Source organism: Lepidochelys kempii, chromosome 2 (assembly GCF_965140265.1).
Source record: "Lepidochelys kempii isolate rLepKem1 chromosome 2, rLepKem1.hap2, whole genome shotgun sequence".
Lineage (NCBI taxonomy): Eukaryota > Metazoa > Chordata > Testudines > Cheloniidae > Lepidochelys > Lepidochelys kempii.
In genome coordinates this window covers 265,637,611-265,662,210 of record NC_133257.1, presented here as the reverse complement: position 1 = coordinate 265,662,210, position 24,600 = coordinate 265,637,611, and the positions used below count along the sequence as shown (strand labels likewise).

General features: G+C 51.5%; 1 protein-coding gene across 3 annotated transcripts in view; it reads right to left on the bottom strand.

Moving 5' to 3' along the window:
* Positions 1-20,915, bottom strand: part of LOC140907880 (tumor necrosis factor receptor superfamily member 16-like) — a 46,339-nt gene extending 25,424 nt beyond the window's left edge. Inside the window, exons 1-2 of one of the 3 annotated variants that reach the window (XM_073334857.1) lie at positions 20,848-20,915; positions 20,186-20,443 (exon numbers count right to left, since the gene is read on the bottom strand). In XM_073334857.1, the coding sequence (XP_073190958.1) occupies positions 20,186-20,245 (60 nt within the window). In that variant the 5' untranslated portion in view covers positions 20,246-20,443; positions 20,848-20,915. Of the gene's footprint in view, positions 1-20,185 lie in introns of all 3 variants that reach the window. The other 2 variants (XM_073334856.1, XM_073334854.1) reach the window with 2 other exon arrangements.
* Between the last annotated feature and the right edge of the window lie 3,685 nt (positions 20,916-24,600).

Sequence of the window (24,600 nt, the reverse complement as noted above, 5' to 3'; positions counted from 1 at the left end):
AAATTTCCAAAAAATAAAGATCAGGCTTGGTTTGATTTGAATTCTTTCCACCTGATTCTTTGGAATTGCTAGAGAACCCAAAATCTGTTACTCACCCAGCTTGTATTGACTTGTATATTTCGTTAACACAGAATGGGAACCAAATGGGAACCAAATGTGCCAAAGTAGTTTCTGAATAGTTTCTTGGCTGTGTAAAGAGCAAAGGATGCAACAAACAATGGGTGAAACCTGGTAGGGAAATGAGGCAGAGACATAGTTAGCTCTGGAGTCAACAGCAAAAGTACCATCTGGCCTGTACACACAGCACTCATATCTGTGCACGCACAGTCAGCGTGGAAATGAGGCGTACTGGATCTCACAAGGTACAACAGGTACCTCTTTCCTTTGATCATATGCACAGGGGTTGCAGAGAAAAGCTCACGCACACACACACCCAGAGGCGCACAACCTTCCAGTTCCCTTATACCACAACCAGACCTCCTCCTAGGTGCACCAGCTAATGCCTCCACCATTCAGTACAGCTACACCTTACTCAGTGACTGCAGGTCAGTACATGCTGATAATCCCAGGGATTTACTGCCATCTCCAAGGGGGCAGAGTTAAGGTACATTTGTATAGACACACATACACTGTCTAATTATAGGTGAAGCTGGCAGCTAAGATCCTGTTTACACTTTCTTACAACTTTGCCAAACTTCAGCCATGTAGATTATCTGTAACATTAAAAAAACCAAAGGATATTAAGGGTACCCTCAAAAATCCAGCAACACCCTGGTAACCTTAACTCTGCTCCCATTACACAATGGGAATGAAAATGATTAGGGGCAGAGAGATTAAAAGACTGGGACTGTTCATCTAAGAAAAGAGATAACTAATGAGGATATGATAGAAGTCTATATAATCATGACTGGTATGGAGAAGGTGCCTAGGGAAGTGTTATTTATCCCTTCACATAACACAAGAACTAGGGGTCACCCAATGAAATTAATAGCTAGCAGTTTTAAAACAAACAAAAGGAAGTATTTCTTCCCACAATGCACAGTCAACCTGTGGAACTCATTGCCATGGTATGTTGTGAAAGCCAAAATTATAACTGGTTTCAAAACTGAATTAGGTAAGTTCACGGAGGATAGGTCCATCAATGGCTATTAGCCAAGATGATCAGGGATGCAACTCCATGCTCTAGGTATCCCTAAAACCTCCAAGTGTCAGAATCTGGGACTGGATGACACTCGAAATTTCCCTGTTTTGTTCATTCACTCTGAAGCATCTGGCACAGGCATGACACTGGGCTAGATGGAGCATTTGTCTAATTCAGTATGGCCATTCTTATGTTCTTATGTGCTTTGCATCACGATCTTTACAGTCTTACAAGCATGATTACATGCAAGACCCTAGAGTGGGACATAATCTTTCAGCTAAAACTATTTTTCACCAAAAAATGGACATTCAGATTGATGGAAACATTTCACAAATTCGTGTTGGATTTGCCCAATTGTTTTAGTCAACAGAAAAAACCCACTAAAATAATTTCGGGAAAATGGGACCATTTTGATTTCTTGATTGAAGATACCCTTCATTTTGAGACTTACTTCAACGTTATTAAAAAGAATATGTAAAAACCTTTTTTTAAAAAGCTAAAAATGAAACAAAACATTTCACTTCCGGTCAAACAAAATGTTTCATTCAACCCAAATGAATATACTTTTTTTTTTTTACTTTTCAGGTCACTGAACATTTTTTAAAAACTTTGGTTTCGGTGGATCTAAAATGATTCCCCTCCCCCGATCTTTCGGTATGGCCAGCAAGCCAAAACGCCCGGTCTTTGCACAGCTCTGGCCCTGGCCTCATTCAACATGTATGGTAAGTTGTGCTGATGAGCACAGTATCTCGGATGTTTCTGATATTACAGGTAGCGACTGTCCAGTGAAAGTTGCTCTCATGGCACCATGGTGATTATAGACATGGGCTTAAGAGCTTTTATTGGACAACTTCTGTTGGTGAAAGAGACAGGCCTGGTCACGTGTTTGCCCCAGTGGAGTTAAAACTGAAAGATTTTCCAGATTCTTCAGACTCCTGCAGAACCCGTGGGGGACCGTAAAGCACACCTGTTTGAAAACGCTATCCAGACAGAAGTCTGCTGTGTGCTACCAGTGTCTCTGACTTACTGTTTGCCCTCAGGTGGGAGCAGAAATTGTAGAACTCAAATCCACAGCCTGCATGGAAATCTGCTGCCCTGTTTACACTGCAGCTTGTAGTAGAGACAGGAACCAGGCAGTGGCATGGTAGAAACCTAGAAATTGCCGGGTTGGATCAGCCCTGAGGTCCACCTGCTCCAAGATCTTGTCTCTGACAGAGGCCAGATGCTTCAGAGGAAGGTGTGAGAGCCCTGAAATAGCAGATGTGAGATAATCTGCCCCCTGATTAAATTAGCCTGATCTCTAATGGACTGGCTTAAGCCCTGAACATGAGGTTTTATTGTAACTCTCGATATGCCAGAGTTCAATCCTCTTGGAATCTCGCTAAGCTCTTTGCTCTGATGACACATCCTGTGGCCGGGAGTTCCACAGTCTAATCACATGTTGTGTGGAAAAGTATTTCCCCTTATCAGGGTTGAATTTGCCATCTTCTAATTTCAGGATCGAATGGCTGAATGTTATAGGGCTGGGCCGGCAAATGTTGCCTCATTGTAACTGGTTCAGCACATTTGTTCTTTGCTGTATTCACAGGAACCCCTCTCCCCCACTCCCCACAGTTCCTGTGTGACTGGATTTGCTGGCTCTCCTTCCTCCCAGAAGCCTGTATGATAGGGCCTCCCAGAGTGCATTGCTCCGCACGCTGTTCTGTGTGCAACTCTTCCTGGGCACTGTCTCCTGTTCGATGAGCCACTATGGGAAACTGCCCGGCTTTTCCCAGAATGCGGCAGTACACTCATAGGAGTTAGGAGCATACTGACAAATGTGGCTGTGAAAATGGTTACTACGGGGACACAGTCATGTTCACTGCCACCAGCTCAGATCTGCTTACAACAACAGAGCTGCATTTGCCGTTCAGATGGCACCTGGAAGGGCAAACCTGCAGTGATCCTAGAAGGCCCTAGGATAATACAGTGAGTTGCCCTGATAGAGGGACACGGTGGATCGGTTAAACCACAACGTTTTTGGTGCACCCAGCCCAAATCCATCTCACCTAGCGCAGCACAGATCCCTGTGGAAGAACCAGGCTGCTCTCGGGACAGAGCGCTAGGACAGTGGGGAGCAGCTGTCGGACAGCTTCTGCCGGCCAGTTGCCTTGTCAAGGTTTTCACTCAAAGCCCACGCATTAGTCCCTGCCACAGACACACAGGTGCAACCTTTCCTGATTCTCTAATGAACATCTCTGGATCCAGAGGAATGATGGCAAGACTGGAGGAGCCAAATACATCCATAGGAGGAAAAGAAAGAAAGAAAGAAAGAAAGAAAGAAAGAAAGAAAGAAAGAAAGAAAGAAAGAAAGAAAGAAAGAAAGAAAGAAGCTGAGGAAGGACTAGAGGAAGGCATAAAGACAGAAGGGGAGGAAGGACTAGAGGAAGAAAGAAAAAAGAATGAAAGATGAAAAGAAAGAAAAAGGTGGAGAGCAAGAGAAGAAAAACACTGCTAAGTGACATAAGAGAAGAAGCCCTTGTCCGGTTGATTCCCCGACCTGCGGCCGAGCTGGGGAGCCCCGTGGGGGATCATAAAGCACACCTGTCTGAAAACGCTGCCCACACAGAAATCTATTGTGTGCTACCAGTCTCTCTGACTCTCTGTTCGCCCACAGGTGGTCGCAGGAATTCTAGAGCAGAGCTGGCCGCACAGTCCAGCTTGCAAACCAACCTGGTGTGGAGGCTAGATGCAGGGGAGGCCACTTGCCACCATCCTGGCTTGTCTGACAAACAGGTCTCGCTAAGGAGACCAGTGGCCCTTTTTACAGACACTGCCCACCTCATGGCCCCAACACCGGAGCTGGGAGGACAAGCTGGGGGCTGGCAGGCAAACGGCCCCTTGCCCGCTCAGCTAACATGTCCCACAGCTTTACAGACAGAAGGCAGAGGGGGTCTCCTCTCACCACAGGAGTGGTGGTGCTCTGTAGAGTCCAAATTTAGCCTGGGCATAAAAAAGTGCAGAGACCCTGGCGGATTAGAACATAGGACTCCAGTGGGTCTGGGCCATCGATGCTTCTGCATCACCATTGGAAGCTCGGGGTGGGGGTTTCTGCTGGGGGACCCTGGAAGTTAAACATTGCAGGAAGTACCGGCCAGCAGGGCCTGATTGGCTCATACCAGTATATAAACCAGGAAGCCAGCATGGGGAGCTGTCTGAGCAATGATGCAGACACTGTCTACTTGTTTGTGCTCCAGACCTTGCCTTACGATGAACCTTAAGACTCTGGTTCCTGGCCCTAGTTTACCCCTGATGCTGCTAGTCGTCTCCTGACTGCAAATGGTAACTGATTGGTGCCTGCCAGCACCCACGGCCTGGCACTCACAGATCCTTGCAAGAGGAGTGGATGGAGAAGGAGGAATGGAGAGGACAGGATCATACAACTAAGTGATTTACTCCCTTACTTGTTGTTAAGATGCAGATTTCACCTCAGCCCCCTAAACCCCTGTCTATGACCCTTTTCAAATCCACGGACCGACTGCCCCCTGCCCCATAAACATCTCCCAGTGTAAAACAACCACCAGTTTATGCAGGACCTCCATATAAACCACAACTGCACTCTGGTGCCCGACCCGCACTGCCGGTGCTTAACTGACAAAGTGTGTCTGGGAAGCGCACCCACATACCACCTTCATTTCAAGTTCCATTTGACGGATCAGCACCCAGACAAATAGCACCCTAAGGCCAGACCTACACTGACAAGTTTGCAGCATGGCACAGCTGTGCCGCTGTAAGATCCCTCGTGTAGCTGGAGAGAGTTCTCTTCTTGACACAAAATCAGCTCAACGAGCGGCGGTAGCTATGTTGGCGGGAGAGTGTCTCCCACCGACAGATATGCTGGCAAAACTTATGTCGCTCAGAGGTGTGAATAAAACACCCCTGAGTGATAAAACTTTTACTGTCATAAATGCTAGCGTAGACATGATCTAAGCTGTCAGGACAGAAATGTCCTTTGGAAAGTCCTGAGGGAGTATTTCAACCAAGGGGGAATGATTTAAACTCTTTTTTTGAGGGACTGGGATCCTGTATGGAATGATATGAATGCAGTGATTCCCTTCCCTAAGTAAGTGTGTCCTTCAGTCACTTCCTCCCTTCAGTGCCCATGTTAAAGCCTTCCCTGTTTGCCTTAGCTAGAGTCCCTAAATGCCACTCAGCGCTCCCAAAACCTGCATTTATTCCAGGTATTGGAAAGGAACAGTAACGCTGGGAAAACATGCCAGATGAACAGCCCTTCAGATGAGGGCTCTCCAGCCATCGATGAGGGTAGGTATACTGGTTGCTTGCACACACCCGACACACTAGCATGTCAAGGGGCTTCCTCGCTGACCTGGAGAGAAGGGCCCACAGGGCAGTTCAGTTTTATTCCTGGATTTTCAAGGCCAGGATTGGACAAGCTCTAGTTCTGGTACAAGGGTCTGGGCTTGATGCAGGAAACATGGGTGGTAGTCTAGTCTGATCTCTCGATCATAGAATATCAGGGTTGGAAGGGACGGAGGTGATCTAGTCCAATCTCCTGCTCAAAGCAGGACCAACACCAACTAAATCATCCCAGCCAGGGCTTTGTCAAGCCTGACCTTAAAACTTCTAAGGATGGAGATTCCACCACTTCCCTAGGTAACCTGGGTAACTTGAAGACACAGGTTGGAGAATTTCACCACGTTTTCTGCATCAAGCCCAGCAACCTGTGGATGAACTAGAGTGTATCTTTTGGAAGGATGTCCAAGTCATGGTTTAAATGCTTCAAGTGATGGAGAATCCACCACGTCAACCGGTGAGCTCTGCCAATGGTGGGTCACCCTCCCTGTGAGAAACACCCAGCCTACTGCCACTTTGAACGTTGACTTCAACTTGCAGCCCTTGGCCCTCATCCTGTTTTCATCTGCTCTATTAAAGAGCCCTGTAGTATCAAATATAGTCCCGCGGCATTGGTACTTAAAGGTGGTGATCAAGTCACCTCTTGACCTCCTTTTTTTGATCAGCTACGTAGATTGAGCGGCTTTCCTCTCGCACTGGAGACCTCCAACCATTCTTGTAACTCTCCTCTGATCCCTCTTCCACCCAGGCAGATTGCTGGGATTGCCCAGAGCACGCATTGCATAGGAGCACATCCTAGCGGCTTGTCTTTGTTTTAAAGGCCCTTCCTGGTTCCGCACCTTCCCTCTTCGCACATACCTGTCTCCCGTCACCTTCGTATCTGAGCCTCACGATCTCGGATGTATTTAGCCTCACCACCCCTGTGAGCTAGGACTGTGCTGTGATCCTCATTTTACAGATGTGGACCCTGAGGCACAAGGGAGGCTGAACAGGGAGGCTGTAGCAGAGCAGAGATGTTTACCCATGTCTTGTAAGTGTTCGGGTACTGCCCGACATCCGTCCTCTCTTCCTGCTTGCTCACCCTCCTCTCTCATTGCCGGGCTCCCCACCCTTTCTGCTCTGCCATCTCTCACCTGCTTGACACCTCAGCCACTTGCTGCTCCACAACTTCTTCCACAACCCCCTGAGCCTGATGCCCTCCCTGAACTGGGCCATAAAGCTGCTCCCATCTCCTTCTCCGCAAGACCACCTCTGCGGTGAGCCTACAAGACATCGGCCAGGCGTGGCTCAAGGTTTGGGGGTGGGGGGATGAATGTGCTTTAAAAGTTGTGTGTATTTGGTGTTTCCTTCTTCCCCCGCTCTTTGGAGATCACTTGTCTCTTTAGATGATAAGCTCTTCAGGTCAGGAGCCAGGGGCCTGCAGGAGAGCCGGTCTCAGGGCAACGTACCGTGCACAGCTGGCCTGTAGTAGGCTGCCTGACTGGTGGGAAGAGTCAGCAGCCTGACGCTTACGCCCAGGAGCAGTTCAGCGGCTGCTCAAAGCATTCGCCCCTGGCTGCGATCGCTCCTGCCCCGGCCTTGGACCCAGCTTCACTTGTCTCTCTCCCTCCATCTTCCAATCTGTTCCCCCTTCCCTCTCTCAGCCACACTTCTTCCTCCTTGGTGCTCTGCCTCCCTCCTCTTTTCTCCTCCCTCCCCAGCACGGGACGCAGGGGAGGTGATGAGAGAAGGGGATGCCTGGGCAATACCCACCCACGCGCGGTGACGGACGGGCTAATCTCCTCTGCCTGGCGGCTCACCACTAAGAGTTTCTTCCCCTGTCTTTACGGACCTGCCTCTACCTGTGTGTCTGTAGGGAGGGGATGATTTATCTAGGTACTTATCTGATTCCCATCACTGCTGAACTGGAGCAGCTGTGGCCATATGTGTAGCCACGTGACCATTGGGAGTGCTGTCTGTGTACCGTCCATTTCTAAGGAGCCTGCCCGTCTGCACATTGCTTGAAGCAGAGCTGAGGCAGCTTGTTATGCAGGAGAAATGCCCTGTGCTCCCTCCTGGGGCCTTTGATTCTTTCCTGATTTCCTATTTTCCCCCCATCTGAAAGCAAAATCACTCAGGCTTGAGGAGTGTGGGAACATAGAAACGGCCACACTGGATCAAAGGTCCGTCTAGCCCCGTATCCTGTCTTCCGACAGAGGCCAGTGCCAGCTGCTTGAGAGGGAATGAACAGAACAGGTCATCATCAAGTGAGCCATTCCCTGTTGCCCATTCCCAGCTTCCAGCAAACAGAGGCTAGGGAGGACTTATCCTCCAAGAATGTATCTAGTTCCTTTTTGATCCCTGTTATAGTCTTGGCCTTCACAACATCCTCTGGCAAAGAGTTCCACAGGTTGACTGTGCATTGTGTGAAGAAATACTTCCTTCTGTTTGTTTTGAACTTGCTGCCTATTAATTTCATTAGGTGACCCCTAGTTTGTGTGTCACGAGAAGGAGTCAATAACACTTCCTCATTAATTTTCGTACGGCGTAACTGCGGGCAGGTGTGTACACACGTTCCGAGCTGAAAAGCATCTGTGCACGGCTGTAGCTCCCTCTCTGCATGTGCACTTGTCTGCATGAGAATCTGAGTGTGCGTGAATCTAGCCAACTCTTGTGACTTTATCACAAGCCTTGTGGGGAAATTCGGGGTGATAATCTGGTGTCGCTGTGTTCCAAGAATATGATGAGATGAGGTTTGCAGCAGTCATTCAGTAAAGAAAAAAGTATGTTTCTGGCTCTTGTGTCACAGAGACCCAAGCATGACTCTGAAGGCTCAGAAACTAGACAGCAAAGAAAAAGAAGCTACTTTATTATTATTATTTTTTAAATCTCATGATTTTTAAACCAATCTCAGGATTTGGAGGGGGGGGGCACAGATTCCTGATCTATAGCTGCTTGAGGCTGGCAGCATTGTACACACTTGTGTGCACGTGAATATTAGTGCGTTCATGTCTGTGCGTGGAGCTCCGTGCACATGCACGTCGGTGGGTGTGTGAACATGCCTACCTTTGCGGTGGTGAGGGGGACCTGAACATCTCCCTCTGTCTCATGCTCAACTGCAGGTTGAAAAGGAAACTCCTCGAATGCAGAAGGGACAAACTAGGGATCTTTGAGGGGAGACAGTCCGTGGCCCTCAGCAGCCCTCCCGTGTTCCCATTCCCCTGCAGAAGGCTCACCTCTACCATTACAGTTCAGAAGAACTAAACAACACCCTTGTTCTTCCTCCACCTTTCTCCCTCCACCCCACGGTTCCCCCCTGAAGTGTCTATATTACCAGCATCAGAGTATGGCCGTGCGGATTGCCTAGAAATTGTAACGGTTCTAAAACAGGCCTCTTTGCTTCCCCAAAACGGAGCCCAGCTAAGAACCATGAAGGTGGGCGCAAAGTGAGACTTCATGGCTGGATAGATCCCAGCTGACGGGACAAAAGACACTGTTCTGAGTGGTGGAACCCTGGCTGTTTCCCCGCTTGGAGTCAAAGCCTGTTCTAATTAAGCCAAAATCTTTCTCCCTAACCCTCCCCCCACCCTTTTCTTATGAGATGATCATATTACAATGGCTTGATCCATATTTGCTACAGGAACTCGGCTGGCTGCATCTTTCAAGAGGCGCGGCGCCTTTAAATATTTTTCCCTCTGAATCCAAGAACAAAGACCTTAATTGGCACCATGCATCTGGAGACAGTTAATTATCATAAGGCCATCTTAAAGACATAGCGCCTAAATAAAGCAAGAAAGGAGAGGGAGGTGGGCTGGACTGGGCTCTCCAAGGGAGAGAATCCAGAGGGCAGTGGATTTACTTTAATATACATATGTCAGCGTCCATGTGTTTTGGACCGTTCAAACAGAAGGCAGCCCTGTTAGAGCAACAGAGCCCCCACCATCTAACGGCCCCTCCTGATGATAAGCTCTTCAAAGGCCCTTCTGGCCTTTGCAAAAGGCCCTTCTGGCTACATCCAGGTGTTCAGATTTTCAGTTAACTCTTTGGCTGCTGGTCCTCCTCCACTGCACAGTGCGACGGAGCATTAAGAGGTACCTAAGAAGCGGCTCTGTTCTACAATTCATCTTTCAAATGGAAGAGGAAGCAAGCATGGTTCAGTGGCTAGGGGCTCTAACCTGAGACATGGGGTCATTTCCTAGCTCTGCCACAGATTTCCCATGTGGCCTTGGGCAAATCACTTAGCCACTCTGTCGCTCAGCTCCCCATCTTTACAATGGGGTTAATAGTCCCGCCCTGCCTCACAGGGGGCGCTGTGGGATAAATACATTAACAATTGTGAAGTGCTCAGCTACTACAGTAATGGGGGCCAGATAAACATCAAAGGGAGATCAACACAGCCCCAGAGGGACAAGCACCACTTACTAAATTTTTCACCCCACTCGCCACAGCAGTCTGGGTTTTCCCTACAGGTCTCCCCTTTAAGTACCAGCCCATCTTAATTGAGGAGACCTGACCAGATCCCAGCTAGATGTGGACACAACTACAGGCCTTGGCGTCGATGGACCCAAAGAACCTCTGCTCCAAAGCAGCATCTGGTCCTGAGTAAAGTTCCTGCTTTTTGGTTTGACTCAATTTTCTAGCTGGACTGGCTGAGGCACAAGGAGATCGAGTGACTCTGGGGGAGGTCAGGGCTGGGATTAGAGTCTCTTGGATTCTTCGCGTTGCACTCGAACTCCTGGGTAATGCAACCTTCTGCCACCCGCTGCAAACCTGAACAGATGGGGCCGATCAGCGGGACATGTGCCAAACAGAATAGAGATGCAGGACCTGCTGGGGCTTAAACTCCTCGGCCCACGGCCGCAGCAGATGTAAATTGGCCCAGCTGCATTGAAGTCAACGGATGTTATGGCCATTTACACCAACTGAGGGCTTGGCCCCTTTGTGACCTCAGCGCTGGCTCTTTAAAGCTGAACCCCCCCCTTCCCCCACCACCACCGCACCCCTGTCTCTCTTAAAAAGGCAACGCTTGTAATTTTTTTAAAAACCTCCATTTGCCAACCCCCGCAGCTTTCCCTGACCTGAGGGAAAAGGGTTAAAATCAAGGAGGACTTGAAATAAATAGAACAGCAGCTGAAGCAGGGGGTTGTCTCATTTGGAGAGTTAGCCCCCCTAAGCAACTGCATGGGCAGGGGTGCTCTGCAAAATGAGCATTCAGATAAAGCTGGGCTTGGGCCCTTTTTTTTACTTCTTTGTGATGGATAAAGCAGATGGAGGATTCCCCCACCTGCCCACTACTTGTTTCTTATTCTGGGGCCTTGTCTACTTTGTCTTTCCTGGCAGTTTCTATGTGTGGTCGGAGAACAAGGAATAGATTTTCATTGGAATACATCCGATGAAGTGAGCTGTAGCTCACGAAAGCTTATGCTCAAATAAATTGGTTAGTCTCTAAGGTGCCCCAAGTACTCCTTTTCTTTTTGCGGATGCAGACTAACACGGCTGCTACTCTGAGAGCTGGAACAGACCTTCTGGGTCTTTGAGTCCGGACCCCTGCTAGTGCCGGGCACTCCATGATATCATCCTGCTCAGACATTTATCAACCTCCCTCTTTAAACCAGCGAGGGCGTTTGCCCCACAACTCCTACCGGGAAGCTGTTCCAGCCCCTCGCTCCTCGGCTGGCTTTACAAAGAGCTGGGCTCATTAGGGGCTGTGCACTTATGAACATCTGACCCTGATTGTGGGGGCTGAGTACCTGAATAATCTGTTCCAAACTCGGCCTGTAGCATCTCAGTGAAAGAGCCCAGATTTCGGATACTGGCTACGACTCCAGTCCTGCAAACAATTTCTGCACATGCCTCGGGGCCGCCCAAAAGGGTGGGGCAGCTGGCCCCAGCCTCCCCCCTCCCCTTTGAGAGGGCCCCCACACAGAGCGACGACCTGGTGCACAGGGTTACGGAGGGGCAGCTGGGCCAAACCTGAGTGGCACCGTGACCCCATGCACCAGGTCACAGTGCCCGGAGTGGGGAGACAAAAGTGCCAGATCAGAATGAGCCCAGCATTGGCTTGCTTTGCCACCCCCACCTTCTGGGCCTCTCCTCGGTATTTTTGCATTCTTGGTTGGTTTGGGGTTTTATTTGAAGGGGGGGAAGGTCAGTTTCCAATTCACCCTAGGACCCCCAACACCTCTTCGTCACCCTGTTATCGTTAGACAGGGGAGCAGTCCCACTGACTTCAAGCTCCTCGTGTGCTTTAAGTTAAGCTTGTATGTAAATGTTTGCCTAAGTGAGATCAGACCCGGGCTGTGGGGGAAGCTGTTCTCCGAGCTATTCCCCATGAACTCTGCAAAGCTCAGCACTGGAGATTTCCCGCATATTGTTGCGATTAAGGGCAGAAATGGTCAAGATCCGGAGGAAACCGCCCTGTGAAATTCCAGTGATGTTCACTCAAATCTGTTCATTTCTGAGCAAACATGGGGCATCTCACATCGTGGTGGTGGCTCAAAATTTTTAACTCCAAAACAAACAGTTCGTATTGTGGGCTGGTGTACATGGGCGCAGCACAGTTGAAGCTGGGCTGGTTGGCTCCAGCTAAGGATCTGGCGCTTGCTTTGGACACAGCTCGGTGCCCACGTTCGAACATGCAAGATTTGGGGTCTGCATATGGAGGGTAGGAAAAACGAAATGGCCAACATTCAGGGTAGGGGAAAAAGAACATTTAGCAGGTGGAAAATGGCTTGCAAAGAAATTGTGAAACTTGTCACTGGTGTTCCAGATCTCCACACACGAGCTCGTACCGAGCGTTCCTGACTTCCCCGCGCACACACCCCGAGTGTCCCTGATCGCCAGGCGCGCGCCCCGAGTGTCCCTGATCGCCAGGCGTGCACACACATCACACGTTCCTGATCCCCAAGAGGATGCACAGAGTTTTGCACAGCCCCTGTGAGTGGTCCCCACCCTTTCCTGTGGCTCTTTCTTTCTTAGCAGGCCCTAATCAGGTGTGATTGGCAGGCGTGTGAATAGCGGAGGGGGGAAGCTGCTATCAGAGGAACAGCCGCGTAACAAGAAGGGTTCAACTGGCAAAGGGAGGGGACCCCCAGCAGAACCGCCCGTGTTCATGCTATTCCCACGCGACCTGTTACATGGCTGGTGTCCCCCTCCCCCAGCCAGTCGCACCCAACTTGTTACTTGCCTGTTCCCCTGCTAATACCTCGCCCCTCCACCGCTCACAGCCTCACACCCAAGTGGCTAAGCCCAGTAAGCACCCCCACAGCTATCCACACTACGCTGGTGACATGCCTGATCCATAAATAGCACCCCCCCGGGGGGCCGCCCGCCCCTGCTAGTCACATCCAACCTGTTGTAAGGCTCTTCCAGGAGTCGCTCCCCCACCCACCCCAATCAATCCTGCCCAACCTGTTAGATGGGCTGTTTCACTGACAGCACCCCCCCACTCCTACGCTATGCTCACCCAACCAGGTGTTCCATTCACAGCAGCCCCCCGCGGCCTCCTCGGCCTGTCTCAGCGCTCTGCCCCAAATGGCGTGGACCCCACGCTTCCCAATGAACGCCCCCATCCCATCCTTCAGAACACCCTGCTGCCGCAAGGAGAATACGACCTCTCGGTCACCTCGCTTATACTCGGGGCGTCGATCTCGCCAGGCTGGCCTCAGCCTGTAGTGTAGACGCAGCCCAACAGAAGGGGTTTCTCTGTCGACGGAGTGAGGATGGATCTGCACAGCTTTTTCACAGCTATTCTGACTTGACTGCCCCCTAAGCCAAAATAAAAACCTGGTCCAAACAGGATAGCACAGCTGTGGGGCGAGCAGCAGGCTCTTTCACAGCGGTTGGTAGTCACTCCAACCCCGCTCTCAGTTTTGCTGCCCAAATGCGATTAATGCTGAGGTTTGGGGCGTTCCGGGAATAACGAAGCCGGGAGGCCATCAATACCCAGTGCCATGTTTATCGCTTATTCCTACAGCAGTGCTTGGAGACCACGCCCCAAACTGGGGGCTCCTTGCCCATACCATGCTCCGAGGCGCTTGCAGACTAAACCAACAAACCAGACAGAGGGTGGAAGGGGAAGTGACTTGCCCAGGGACAAACAACTCATCAGTGGCAGAGCCAGGCATAGACCCCCCCCAGCTCTGCTAAGTCTCCGTTGCCTAGCTCCTATTGACTCAAAGGTGTCGCGAATTGTTGACATGCGCAGTTCATTCTTAAAAACGCTCAAGAGACCAAATAACTGAACTTAGCCACACTGACTGTCTAAAGACAAAGCCGTACGATATGAAAAGGGGACATGCAGACCCCCTCCTTCCGGGAAGCAGCTTGTACCAGGGCAGAACATTCGTGTATTTTGCCAAATTTCCGATTTTCGGACTTGATTTTTGTGAAGTGTTGTGGATACCGGACATGGGTGAACAGAACTGGGGGGGGAAGGAGCGTACTGCATTCAGGTAGCCTAGCTTCTCAACACTTAGATAAATCATGTCTGCTATATTAATACCATGCATCTAATAGTTACCAGTGTGGTGTACACTACCTCTAACATGTAGGTATCGGCGAACAGATCCTGAAGGAAAACCCACAGCCTGGATTCAAACAGCCCCAAGATTTGCAGGACGTTTCACAACCAGATCTTGATCCAGACTGTACAACTTGAGCTTCTTTGTGCATTAGGGGCATCATCATCCCCTTTCAGCCTTCACCCAACACTTGGGTAAGTCTTAATAAGTGGATAATCTAGCAACATCAATGGGCAAATTACTCACTGGGACAGTCCAGGCTTTTTGTTTTCCCCAAATTTCCTACGGTTACTACCCCTGGTGGAGCTGAACTGGTGAGAGCAACAGTGGGAAATGGGGCCAAAAGGCCTGCTGTAGGCAAGGAGAATGGCATCTGAGATCTACTGGTTTGCAGACCGAAACTGCGGCAGAACCAAGCAGTAGGAGAGGACTCTGGAAGTGGGGGATGGGGAGGCTGGCTCATGAGAGACAGTGCTGTCCAGTGGCTAGCGCACTGGGCTAGGGTTTGGGAGACCTGCTAGCCACCACTGTAATAAACAACAACTTGCTATGCTGCCCACAGAATGAAACAGCTGGAGAGCTAGCTCGTGGGGTGTTCTTTACTGGTGTTGTCTGGTGGCTAATGTCAGAGAGCACCTGGCTTCTAGTCCTGGCTCGGCCACAGACACCTGTTATGGTCTTGGGCAGCTCAAAAACTCTGTGCCTCGGTTTCCCCATCTACATAGTGGGAACAGCCCTTTCCACTGGCCTCCCAGGTGGGCTGGGAACATACATTCACTTTGACAGCTCCAGATAAAAGGGCTAAGTATTAATAAGATATTAATTTTAACCCAGCCCAGGACTGTTTAACACAAGGGATTCAGAGCAGAACATGCCTCTCTCCTTGAGCCTAGAAAGCCAGTCTGCTTTTCAACTGGCCTGAAAGGCTAGCTCACCCCCTCTCCCTCGAAGTCACTGGTCCAGACCTCATCCTCCTGAGGTCGATTATTATATTATGGCAGCTGTCAAGGACCATAGCAAGGATCAATACCCCATTGTGCTGAGCCCTGTGCAAACAGAAATAGAGAGACAGCCACTGGCTGGCCTCTAAGTGAGCTCCCGACATTTACTGGGAGGGAGACATTCCATCACTCTGCAGGGATATTATCAAAACCAGGGCTACATCCTTTAGAGCAAAGGTTTCCCCCAGCTAAAGCCCGCTCTTTGCCCTGCACCCCAGAGGTGGCTGCATTCCGGGAGCGCTGTGTGTACATTGCATGAAAGCCTCTGTATGGACGTCATGTACCTGTTCGGACCCTACCTAACCCAGTCTGCTCTCTCCTGCTTTGGGCTTTCCAGTCCAGACAGTATAAAACCTCACACGGCATCCTTCCTCCCTCTTCTCCTTTAAAAAACTCTCAGCTACTCAGGCTTGCATCACTTCCCCTGGGAAATCTAATTGCACGCATTGTCAGTAAGTGCTGCTTAAGACTTAGCCTATTCATCCCATTGCACAGACACACCCCCTTCCTATACTCACTCCATCCCCCTAAATAACCCTCTTCTGGATTTACAGCCTGGAAATGTTGCTAGCCAGTTGGCATGTCTCCCGCATGTCAGCCAAGCTAGACGTATCGGGCCTGATCCACAGATCAGTGAAATCAATGGGAAGACTCCCCTGAACTTTCACAGGCCATTCAACTTTCTGCATGAGGCCAGGTCTTGCTGATCTTCTCTGAGGTCCCTCCAGTGTGAGTCCTCCTGCTTGAGGGCTCTGATTATTAGAGGTCAGGAGGAGACCTCACGTGGGAGGCAGATTATCCCACATCTGCTACTTTGGGGTTCTTACACCTGCCTCTGAACCGTCTGGTGCTGGCCCCTGCCGGAGACATGGTACTGGACGATGGACCTCGGGTCTGATCCAGTCTGGTGATGTCGATGTGCCAGTTTTGATTCCATTTTAGGATATACGCAAGGCCTTGCTTCCTGAGGGTCCTAGATTCTATAGATAGGAAAATGTCCCTCCCTGCACCAAAGGAAGTGGGGTTCTGGACTCAAAACGTGAGTTCGGGTGGGGGTTTCATCTGTGTCTGTGCATGGGATTGTGTGCGGGGCTAGGCGTGTGTGTTGGTATGCATGTGTGTGCCGCGAAAACGGCCATGCTCTGCCCTAGGAAATCACATGAGGGATTAAACAGCGGTGGCTGCACAGACTCTCCGGCAAATTACAGGCTACTGCAAGGATCGAGTTTCGTTTACCCTCCGGGAAAAATATTATGGGCCAAGGAAGAAGAAAACATACTCTTTATATGGGGCAGTGAAGGTTTTACAAGTGCGGGGGGGGGACTCGTGGGGGGGGGCAGTGAGCTCATGCGTCTGTGGCAGGAAATCATTATCTCCCCTGAAAAGGAGACGTTTTGTTGGGAGCCTGAAAACAGCCTCAGTGGTTCTTTGTACAGAGCTTTGCGCGTGTGCATATACACAGTGTGTGGGTGTAGAGACCCTTGGCAGGTGTCAGTCGGCCCAGCTCTGTCCAGTGGATCTCTGCCGATTTGTACCAGTCCTGGGCCTGGCCCACTATCCTATTTGCTAGCTGCGCGAGTGTGTTTTGTGTCAGGCTCTTTGTGCAACTCGGCTGTGTTTGTCCAGCACGGCGGTGGTGTCCTGCGGACTGTATGTGTCTGCATCAGTGTGTGTTGGTGTGCACAGCCAGGGCATCTCTTCTAGGAGCCGCATTTTCAAAAAAACTCAGGGCTCGGCACTCACAATCAGGGCCAGATTTTCAAGTCCTCTGCTTGCATGAGAAGTGCAGAGTCCGGCTGCAGCCAGCTGGCTGGGATCTGGGTCCCTCCTTCACTGTGTGGGAGGGTAGCTGGATTACATGGGTCTGTGGCATGTGCTTTTGGGGCGAGGCCTGTCACTTACTCTGCACGTACAGCACCTGGCACGATGGACCTCTGCTCTCAGTTAGGGCTTGGGGGAATGTGGGGACCGTGGTACAGGGGAAGAGGGCACACAGAGCCCCTGGCATGAGGGACCCTGGTGTGGGAGGAGGAGAAGGAATGGGAGCCCCCAGAGCTCCTGGCATGGGGCCGGGCAGGGAGTCCCAGAAACAGAGGGGGATGAGAGCGTTACATCGGGAGCTCATGGGGTGTGCACTGGGCCTATAGAAGCAATAAAGTGTGCAACCCTCTAGTGATAATAACAAAGAGTGTGTGTGCGTGTTACCCATTGCACCAGCCTTTAGGCCAGAATGCTACCAGCTGTTGCCAGCGGTGGGAGCCTGACATCAAGTGCCTTATGCCAGGCACGGGTGCCTTCTGCTGAGACAGCGTTGGCTCTCCCCTCTGTGGCCAGACTGCCAAGGTGTAAGCCAGGTGGGGCTGGGGGTGCATTGCTCCCAGCCTCTACATGGGGGATTCCGTCTTTCCAACATGGGCTTTTACAGGGAGCTCTTATAAAGCCCCCTGCCTGCCTCCTGCCTTGAGTCCCTGCTGAGCACCCGAACCTTTGAGAGGTCTCTTTAAATAGCAGCAGGAGGAAAGTCCTGACCCCACCTCCACCCATAAAACCAGCTCATTAGGTTTCTGTCCACAATGAGAGAGAGACCCCAGAGATCAGGCAAAGATGGGTTATAAAAAGAACCCCTGCAGGCGATGGTCCTACACCCGATGGTCCTACACCCGGTGGTCACTAACAGAACCTTTGAGCTCACCCCACTGGGCTTGAGGCTTTCCTGTGTGGATCAAACTGTGTTTACTGGAGGCTAGCCGCCGGGAGCACCAGCATTCCCTCTCATGTCACGAGAGCTGAACATCCTCTGGGCTGGATGTCAGAGTGTTTAGCTGAGACCAATGGCCTGAGAGTGCTCAGCTCCTTGGAGGCCAGGGCCCTAGACTGGAATGTCCTCCGGACAAGCTCGGTGTCTTATCTGCGGGAGGCAACTCCATAAACACCTAGAGTGATTGTATGGGCCTGATCCAAAATGCCCATTAAAGTCTTTGGAAGGGGAGTCTTTCCATTGCTCTACTGGGAGTTTGAGTCACAGGCTCTAATTCTCCGCTTGTGTCAACAGCCAAATGCCACCCAAGTCAAGGAAGCATTTACACCACCAGAGCATTTGGCCCACAGTTTTTAAGACACCACTATGATCATCTCTGGCCTGTGCATAACACAGGTCAGAGAATTTTGATAAGAAAGAAAGAAAGAAAGAAAGAAAGAAAGAAAGAAAGAAAGAAAGAAAGAAAGAAAGAAAGAAAGAAAGGATAGATAGATAGATAGATAGAGGGGTGTATGGGGATAGATAGATAGATAGATAGATAGATAGATAGATAGATAGAGGGGGTGTATGGAGACAGACAGATAGATATTTTGATAGAGGGGGCATATGGGGGTAGATAGATAGAGGGGGTATATGGGGGTAGATAGATTGATAGAGGGGGTGTATGGGGACAGACAGATAGATATTTTGATAGAGGGGGCATATGGGGGTAGATAGATAGAGGGGGTATATGGGGGTAGATAGATTGATAGAGGGGGTGTATGGGGACAGACAGACAGATAGATTGGTAGAGGGGGGTATATGGGAGTAGATAGATTGATAGAGGGGGTGTATGGGGTAGATAGATAGATTGATTTAACAAAAAATCTCTCACTACCTGTTGGTAAAAATTAACAGGCCAAATTCATCCCTAGTGTAAAGCCATTGACAGATCCAGTGTTTACATCTTCTACAAACTGAATAATGACCCAGCTGACACCCCCTCACCCCAATCTCACCCAGCCTGACCAGCAGGACAGAGATGTGATTCTGCGGAGGGAGTTTCCCCCAAGTTTATAAAAGCAGCCCTTCGGGAACCAGTCTGAGCATTGCTCTGAAAACAAAACCACAAGTCACAAGTTCCCTAAGGGCTTTTTCAAAGCAGAGTCTTACCTAAAACCCCAGCCCCTCTTCACAGTCACCCCTGCACCAAGCAATTCCTCCCCAAAGAATGGTGTTGTAACTGCTTCCTTTATTATATTTATTTTATGCCCCCCCCCCAACAACAGCCCCTCCTCAACCAAACGAAAAATCTCCCTGCGTCACAACTAATAAGAATAGAAAAATGAAGCCATGCAATGTTAATTACCTCCTCAGGATATAGGAGGATAAACGCAGCTTTTACACGGGCTGACCGCATAATTACAGAGACCGGCTGCACAAAAATGTTAATTCCAGACCAGGAAACTGTTCCACATTAATCCTGACATGAAATTTACTGGAAAGAATGAATGGGGGACTCGCCTTGCTTGTCTCGCTCTCTCTCTCACTGGGCTGGATCCTGCTCTCGCTCCCAGTCCCAATGGGGGCAAAACCAAAGCAGCTGTTAATGGCTCGACAGCCAGGAGATGGAGAGAGAGCCTCAGCGTCTTGCTCACCTGGGAGGTCTCGAGCATTGTCCAGCACCAAAAAACCAGGACAGAGCTAAACACAGGCCACCAATGCGAGCAAAAGGCTGGTTCTGGTTCTGCTCAGAGAGAAGCAGCTGGACTCTCCTCTGACATAGACCAGGGCAGTTCCAGTGACTTTAGCGGAAGTTTGCAGGGAGGTAAGTGGTAGCCGATCCCACACCCCAACCCTTCCCCCTTTGCTCCAGTGAGGTCGGTGGCAAAATCCCCTCGATCTACTTCAAAAACTGAAGGATTGGGGCGGACCCACTGCGCTCTGTCATGCCCCACGGGTGTGTAAGCGGTGCAATCCGACAGCTCTAAAGCTTAGGAGTTTTATGCAACATCCCGGGGCTGCTCGTACCCTCAGCCCCCCTCCTCCTTTAAAATGCGAACCGGTTTCACTCACCCTTCCCTCCCCCGAGCAGAGAAACCGGGAAACTTTGACCTCTCTGGAGCCAGCGGGGGCGCTTCAGAGGAATCGCAGGGTCAGCCCGGGAAGGCAAAAATCCCCGTCCCCTTCCTCTAGAGTTCACAGCCCTCTTTGCTTGCACGCGGGGTGAGTGTGTGCGCGCGTGCAAGGCGCTGGGGGGGGGCGTGTGTGAAGCCTGGATTCCAAAGGCTGCAGCCCGATCCAAACCCGCTGATTCCCTCGGGGCCAGGCCGGGGTCTCCCGAGACCTCCCCCAGCCCGGTGACCGCAAAGCGCCCCGGCAGCTCCAGGCTGGCAACCGGCCTGTGTCCGCCCCGGCCGGCGGACGGGGGGGCGAGGAGCGGGGCACTCACCTTGCCCGGGAACAGCTGGCACAGCAGAAGGAGGCAGAGAGGCGCCCCGGTCGGCTGCATCTCGGCTTCTCCGCCGTCCGTCGGTCTGTCTGTCCGGGCCGCCTCGCCCCCCCTGCCCGGTTGCAGTTAATAAGCAAATGCAGAGCTCGTGCCCCGGGGCTCGTCCTTTGATCCGGCGGATCTGTTGTTTGGGGGGGGGGCTGATGCAAACTTAAGAGAAACCCCGCATCTAGCAGTCCGGGGAGAGGGGGGGGGTATCTAGCAAAACAAAACAAAAAATCAAAAACGTTGCGGGAAAGGCGATTTGCTAAAAAAATTAACTCCCGCACAAAGCCGCAGCAGGGGGAGTTGTCGTGTCCGGCATCAGCCCCTACCCTGAAGGGAGACGGATCCAGATGCTCCAGCCACGGCTCCCGACCCCAGGGGAGCCGAGGGAGTCAGTCCAGGGCGAGCTTTGGCCCAAGCGAGCCTCGCTCAGCCGCCCCCCTGCGCTCCGGGCCGGGGAGAGCCGGGATCCGAGCCTCCTCCCCGAGGGGAGCCAAGGACGCTCCTTTGCAAGAAGGGACCTGGCGGAGTTTGCTTTGCTAGCAGGAGCCGCGGCGGCTGGAAATGCCTCTGTGTGTGTGTGAGGAGGGCTGTGATGTGAGTCTCCTTGGCCCTACCCCTCCCAGGATCTGTGCCGGCTGCCACCTTCTCCCGCCCCTCTCCGTGTCTGTCTCCTCTCTTTTCCATGCAGACATGAAAGAGGGAAGGGACCCAGGATGAAAGAGGGGAGGGAGCAACAAGCGGGGAGGGGTGGAGAGAAGAGAGAGGTCATACATTTTTAAAAGTTACAGGGGGGAGGGGGCGGGTTTCAGCCCCTTGATTGGCTACCGAGCGGCAGAGGGGGCAGGTTTCTGCTCTGGGACTGGCCGAGAGCAAGAAGGGGTCGTAAATCTTCCCAGCGAGTCTGGTGGGGAGGAAGGGAGCTGACAGCTTCCCAATTCCTGGAGCCGAAAAGCACTCCCAGACCTGATCACCACCGGCCTTTGTTGTGTAATCGACGCCCTCGCCTTCCGGGTCTAGCCTGGGGAGAGGTGGGCTCCTCTTAACCCAGAGCTAAGGCTCCCGAACTTTGGATCCCCCTAGATTTGTGTATGCACGTTACACACACACACACACACAACTGCACATAAGCACTGACACGCACACATGCCATCTACAGTTTTTAATGCACGGGAAGAAGATCCGGCATGGATGCCCATTGCTTACTTGGCAAGGAGGTGGAAGCCCTTAATTAAATCAAAGCCAGCTTGGGTGGCACTGTAAGGCAGTATTTCTCAAGGACCAGTCTGTGGACTGGCGCTGGTCCCTGAGATCTCCCCGACGCAGTTTCGGAAGGCAGCAAGCCCGTCCCGGTATCAAAAAGGTTGAGAAATGCCGCTCTAAAGTCGGTTTCAGGGTAGCAGCCCTGTTAGTCTGTATCCACAGAAAGAACAGGAGGACTTCAGGCACCTTAGAGACTAACCAATTTATTAGAGCATGAGCTTTCGTGAGCCCACTGCTGCTCACGGCACAGTGGGCCCTGTAAATACTTCCTTAGCATCAGGAGCTTTGCAAAGGTTGCCCAAGTGGAAGGCCTAGCCAACCCGTCGGGGAAAGAGAGCGTGGGCACCGCACTGTGTAGCCACCGGCCACCCGTGCTGGGCTGCGCAAATAGACACAGGGGCCCGAGGCCGACTGCAGTGTGTAGCCCGACCCTGCGTTGCATCCACCCGTGTCAGCTGCCTGCCACCAGCAGAGACACGGCTACTGGTGGTGGTGATGTTATGTTCACGCCTAGACGCTCCAGCTGGGACTGGGGCCCTGGAGGTGCCGGGTGCTGTACACACACATAGGAAGGGATGGGACTTGCCCTGCCCACTGGGCCACACGGCCATCGCCCTAGCCTGGCACTAGTCTCATTGGGCTGGCCTGAACGGCGCGCGAGACCTCCCCTATCTAGCAGAGGGAGCGACAGCCTCTTGGGTCCACAGAGTCCGTTGGCCGCCACTGCTGTCCATCCCTGATGCGGTGGTGGATCGCAGGGAGATCCCAGGCCTCCCACCGCAGCCTCTCGCCTGGTCCCCCAGAGTCACTGTCGTTCTCTTTTGGTTCGGATCATAAGACTTTGGTCATTTCTGATCATCTTAGCGCTAGCTGGAGAGAGGCAGCCGGGGCCCAGCCTGTAGGGCAGAGGGCTGGGAGTCCGGAGATGGTGTCGGGGGGTCTGTTTCTGATGCTGAACTTGGGCCAGCCACGTCACCTCACCTACTTTATCTGTCTTGCCTGTTATAGGCTGTAAGCTCTTTGGGGCGGAGACTGCCCCTTGCTATGTGTCTAGACAGCCCCTACCCTGGCAGTGTCCCAATTTCAGGAGGGGCCTGAAGGTACCACTAAGCTTTCTTCCACGCCACTTCAGACATTGGAGTAGGAAGTCCAAAGAAAGGGCAGAGAGCAAAGCGACGGAAGGCGATCCGCGAGAATGCTGTGGGGTGGAGTAAGAAGGTGGCTTTTCCGCTAAAACCACTGATCTGCGGGGATTTCTCTTGTGATTAATCACGTTGCTCTTGTCGACTCTTTCAGTTAGCATAAGGATGGGTTGGTTTTTTTCCAAATCCCGGTGTTACAATTATCCTGTTGGAGATGTCAGGCTGAGATCTGCTCTCCCATCACCGGCTAGATACTCGCGGGGGCGGGGGCGGCGGGAGGGGGGGATGCAGAGCACCGAGGCTCTCTATTCAGCCAGAGGAAAGGAACAGCATCGGAACCTGTGGCACAAGCTGCCCGGAGCTTGCAGGAGCTTCCTCTCCTCGTCCTCTCCATCTAGGTACAAGTACATCCCCCACTGCACAGAGTTAACGCCTTGATCTCCATTTTACAGATGGGAGCGCCGGCCCAGAGCCTCGCAGGTCGTGAGGTGCCCATCTCCCATTGAAATCTGGGCTAAGGGACTTGCCCAGGGTCACACAGGGAGACTGTGGCAGAGTACGGACTTGAATGCGGGTTTCCTAAGACATGGGCTGGTGCCCTTGCCACCGGCCCATTCTTCCTCTCCCAAACTCTCTCATCCTTAGTCCGCTCAGTATGTGGCCACTCAGTTAAGCCTGCTAGTTGTGGTGCTAATGGTTTAACTGATTTGGAGACAGTCCACGGGGAATATGCTAGAGACCCACCAAACTCATTCCACTCATGGCCCTGAACAGCTGTCAGATGGGCACAGCTTTGGATAACTTGAGATGGAATTCTCATAAGAACGGCCAGCGTGGGTCAGAGCAAGGGTCCATCTAGCCCAGTGTCCTGTCTTCCGACAGTGGCCAGTGCCCGGTGCCCCAGAGGGAAGGAACAGAACAGGGCAATTATTGAGCAATCCATCCCGTCGTCCAGTCCCACCTTCTGACAGTCAGAGGGTTAGGGACATCCAGAATGTGGGTTTGTGTCCCTGGCCATCTTGGCTAATAGTCACTGCTAGACCTATCCTCCTTGCCCCCTGCCTTTATTTCCCAGGTGAAGTGAGCTGTAGCTCACGAAAGCTTATGCTCAAATAAACTGGTTAGTCTCTAAGGTGCCACAAGTCCTCCTTTTCTTTTTGCGAACACAGGCTAACACGGCTGTTACTCTGAAACCTTTCCCATAGATGTTTCCATCCTGCTGTTGGAGAGGCGCTAACAAAGGGAGGGCTGCTCCCACTGACCTTCTTCTCTGCAGCTTGAGCAGGAAATGAAATCCTGTGTGGATGTAGCTCAATGATTTCAATAGTAGAAACGCTCCGGAGCTAACAACACCTCAAACCTTGGCTGTGGATCCAGATCCCAGCTTTGTTATGTGTAGTGTTGTAGCGCCCAAGAGTTCTTGTCATGGAACAGGATCCTATTGCACTGGGCGCAGCTCAAACACAGAACACAAAGACAGTCCCTGCTGCAAGGAGCTTACAATTTAGGTATCAGACAAGAGACAACAGATGGAGCCAGACCAGCCGAGGGGGAGCACAAGGAAACAATGAAACAGTATTCATCAGTGTGACAGGCAGTGGACTCTGCATGCCGGCAGCCTAACAGCTGTCAAGTATTTTGCAGGCATCTCCGCAGAGGAGAGTTTTAAGGAGAGATTTGAAGGAGGATAACGAAGTAGCCTTGTGGATGATTACAAGGAGCTCCTCCCAAGAACAAGGCGCAACGTGGGAGAAGCCATGAGGCTTTACAGCTCACAGGCAAACAACAAGGGGTTAAATTCCAGCTCTGAGACCCCCTTTCATCCCCTTGTCTGCTACCAACCAAAAACAAGAGAGAGAGAAAAGGGGGAATTAATAAAATCTAAAACAAACAAACCAACAACTCCCTACCTCAATCCGAGCTATGATGCCCCCAAAAAAGAGAAGTGCAGGAGACTCCATGAAA